At 37.4% G+C, this 3,562-nt stretch overlaps 1 protein-coding gene across 6 annotated transcripts in view; it reads right to left on the bottom strand.

Annotated features, from left to right (window-relative positions):
• LOC106871093 (cGMP-inhibited 3',5'-cyclic phosphodiesterase 3A) overlaps positions 1 to 3,562 on the bottom strand; it is a 282,517-nt gene that overhangs the window by 15,734 nt on the left and 263,221 nt on the right. For 5 of the 6 annotated variants that reach the window (XM_014917386.2, XM_052965808.1, XM_014917388.2 and 2 more), the window contains 2 exons: positions 2,252 to 2,485; positions 955 to 1,066 (listed from right to left, as the gene is read on the bottom strand). In XM_014917386.2, coding sequence (XP_014772872.1) covers positions 955 to 1,066; positions 2,252 to 2,485 — 346 coding nt within the window. The remainder of the gene's footprint in view (positions 1 to 954; positions 1,067 to 2,251; positions 2,486 to 3,562) is intronic. The other variant, XM_052965806.1, reaches the window with a different exon arrangement.

The following is a 3,562-nucleotide window of genomic DNA, read 5'->3' as shown; positions in this document are numbered from 1 at the left end:
CAGCTGGAGATGATGTCTCCTGGAACTAAATTACAGCAACATTCATCCTAAACCAGGACTGCCATGTTATGTTGGCAAACAATCTTTACTACAAGGCCAGTAGTTTCAGAGAAGGGGGTTGAGTCAATTCCATTGACCCCCTCAAGGCTCAATTGAGTCTTATTTTATCAACTTTGAAAAATGGAAGGCAAAGTCATTCTCGGAATTTGAACTCAGAATGTAAAGACAGATGAAACGTTGCTGAACCTTTTGCCAGGCAGGTTAACGATTCTGCCTTAAAAACGGTTTCAAATTTTTGGGGGGAGAGGGGTTGAGCTGATTACATCGACCCAGTGTATAACTGGTACTTATTTTATTGACCCCGAAAAGATGAAATGCAAAGTCTACCTCAGCAGAATTTGAACTCAGAACGTAATGGTGGATAAAATACCACCAAGTATTTTGCCTGGTGTGCAAATGGCTCTGCTTGCTTGTTGCCACAACATCATGTTTAATAATGGCAAAGTTATTTTGATAAATTCTTCATTTTCTCCAAAAGTAATTGAAAGAAAAAGGCAAAAGTATTTGATAACAAATGTGTTGAGAAAGACTTAGGCAGTTGTTTCAATTCCACCACCAACATACCAACAATATCTCTCAGATGGGGGCAGTGGTATGCAATAGGGGTGGAGTATGATGTAGCTATGTCTTCCAAGGTTGTGAGTTCAAATCCTTTTGGTTTCAGTTTCTCTTTCAGTCGTCCTTCATATTTATGCAACCACAATCTTTCAAATCGATGTCCTTCCCAACAATTTCTGTCCTCACAAAACCCAGATCCTGTTTAATTTGATTGTTTGGTCAAAGCTGACCACATTGCAGTGCATCTTCCCTGGATATTCAAAGGTCAGCAGAAATATTTAGTTCTCGTTTAATAAAGTAATGATGCAATTAAAACACAAAACAAACAAAACTTACATGGTTTATTTCGGTATCCCAGTTCTAAAGCATGGAAGTAGCAGATAAACTCTTTTAGAGGGATGCGGAATGTTTCAAAAAGACCCACTTCCATAAAAAGTTTGTAAGTCACCTAAAAATGAGAAAAAACCCCCCAAAACAGGTTAGATGTAGTACACTAATAGAAATATACACACACCCACTCTCTGTTTCTGTATATATGTCTCTGTGTGTGTCCATGTATATATGTCTATGTGTGTGTATGTATGAATCATTTCATTTAAATCTGTATTATAATGAGCTTCAGAGATACAAAGAATATGCTTAACACTCTGGATACTATAATGCTAAATCACGAGGAACGGTCACTCCCTTCTCTCTTACAAAGAGAGTTAAGAGGAGGGAAAATGACTTGGTTTAATCCTCCCTGCAACCAAGACATTAACATAACCAGCAACATTTTATCCCTTACTAGGTACCACTTCTCAAGAACATATAAATAATACATGTTTGATGTGCATAACATTAAGGTGAGTTACTCTTGACTAGACAGCTTCACTTCTAACATCCAGGCTACAACAAAAATCAACATACATCTATGCAGACTTTCCTGTAAACATGAACCTGCAACAGCCAATCATAAGTCACTTGTTCACTGAGAGATTCTGTCTTTGTATGGCTTGAATGATCAAAAATGTAAAACTCAGAGTATCAAGTCAAGAAGATTCCCCTTCTATGAATTCTCTTTGATGTTGGCACAATTTTGAAAGGTGGTGGTTTGTAAACATGACCAGCACCAGTACTGATACTCAGAGGAACAGAAGGCAAACTTGACTTCGATGGAATTTGAACTCAGAAAGTAAAAAGTGAAAAGAAATACTGGAATACAAGCAATGTTGTTCACTTCTAGTCTTCTGTGTAAAACAAGTCTGGCTGTGGGAAATATTGGTGTCACGTTTTGGCCCAAGGTCAGTAAATTTAGGGGAAGGGGTAAGTTGATTACATTGCCCCCAGTGTTCAACTGGTACTTATTTTTATCAACATTGAAAGGATGAAAAGGAAATCAATTCTGGCAGGATTTGAACTCAGAATGTAAAGACGGACAAAATGCCACTCAGTACTTTGTCTGGTGTGCTAATGATTCTGCCAGCTCACTGCCTGAGGGAAATACTCCCTTGCTTAGAAACAGGCGAGGGTTGGTGACAGGAAGGGTATCCAGCTGGAGAAAACATACCTCAACAAATTCTGTTTAAACCATGCAAACAGGGAAGAGTGGACATTAAATGGTGATGAGACAATTGATGTTTCTTGTACTAACCTGACTGAGAATAAATTTTCCAGACCGTGCAGCAAGATCAAAGATTTCATAATCCCATTCATTTAACTTGTCTATACTAAGTTCTTGACAATTATCTACATCTTCGACGCTATATGGAATTTCTGATATATCTGGGGGCTTCTTTAGAATGAAATCTAGACGTGATTCTGTGGATTCAGTTTCTTTCTTTTCTTCGTCTCTTTCGTTTTCTTCAGCCTTCTTTGAATGTTCTGTCTAAAATCATAGAATTAGAGAAGAAAAAAGTTACATTTTGAAACGTTTTCCTCTTTAAAATGTGAAAAAAAAAAAAAAAAAAAAAAAAAAAAGATTGGTGCCAAAAATTAGGAAGCAAAGAGTGAAAAGAAATGAAAAGATAGATTAAGACTAAAATTCTTGGCAGAGAAGTGGTGAATTTCAGGTTCCGGAAGAGAGAAGAACTACAATATGTTGGGTCAGTATGGATTGTTTGTTGTGGAGTGGTCTCCGATTAAAGTCTCTAATCTAATTGAATGATTAGAGTTAATGGCTGCTAATTAACAATACTTTTACTAATTATACACTGACTGATATCTGGCATCCTGCTTTGAGTCCCTAATGCTTTGATGGCATTTTAGAGGCACCATCAGGACATACAGCAGATCTTGGGTCAGTTTTAGACCTGGCTGAGCCCAGCTGTCTCCAGGTTGGACCAAATCCGATTTCTTTGAGAGAGATGAAAAAGTGGGAGAAAGAGAACAATGCCACCCCCACCACCACCACAACCACACCTCTATATTGAGTACCCCAAAAAGGATCAAAAGTAAAGTTACTCTCAATGGGATTTGAACTCAGGGCTTACAGGCTGGAAGGATTACTGCTGTTCTAATGACTCTTCCAGTTGACTCTGTTACGGTAATTGTGTTATGGCTGTTTTGATTCACTGAGAGTCCAGTATGTTACCTCAGGGACCTGGTTGGGCAATGTTAATTGTAGCAAACAGTCAGTTGGTCAATAATGACCCTGGTCAACTGTCTTAGATGACAAATGGCAACGTTTTGGCAGCCAATTCTGCAGAAATACAGAAACATTCTTGAAACAATGAAGCGTTTTGGTTGCGTTGCTTCCGTAAAAACTATTTTACTCTCTTAAATGGTGGTCATTGAATTTGCTAGAAATAACAGCTAAAATACTCTCACAAATCACACTATACTGTCTTTTTTAAATCAGAAAGGACATATAAGGTTAGTCTGAATGACTGGAAGGTCATTGATCTGAAATTATATATATTATCATCATCATATATATATATATATATATATATATATATATATA

This window comes from Octopus bimaculoides, chromosome 2, assembly GCF_001194135.2.
Source record: "Octopus bimaculoides isolate UCB-OBI-ISO-001 chromosome 2, ASM119413v2, whole genome shotgun sequence".
Classification (NCBI taxonomy): Eukaryota; Metazoa; Mollusca; class Cephalopoda; order Octopoda; family Octopodidae; genus Octopus; species Octopus bimaculoides.
This window is presented reverse-complemented; position numbering and strand designations above follow the sequence as displayed.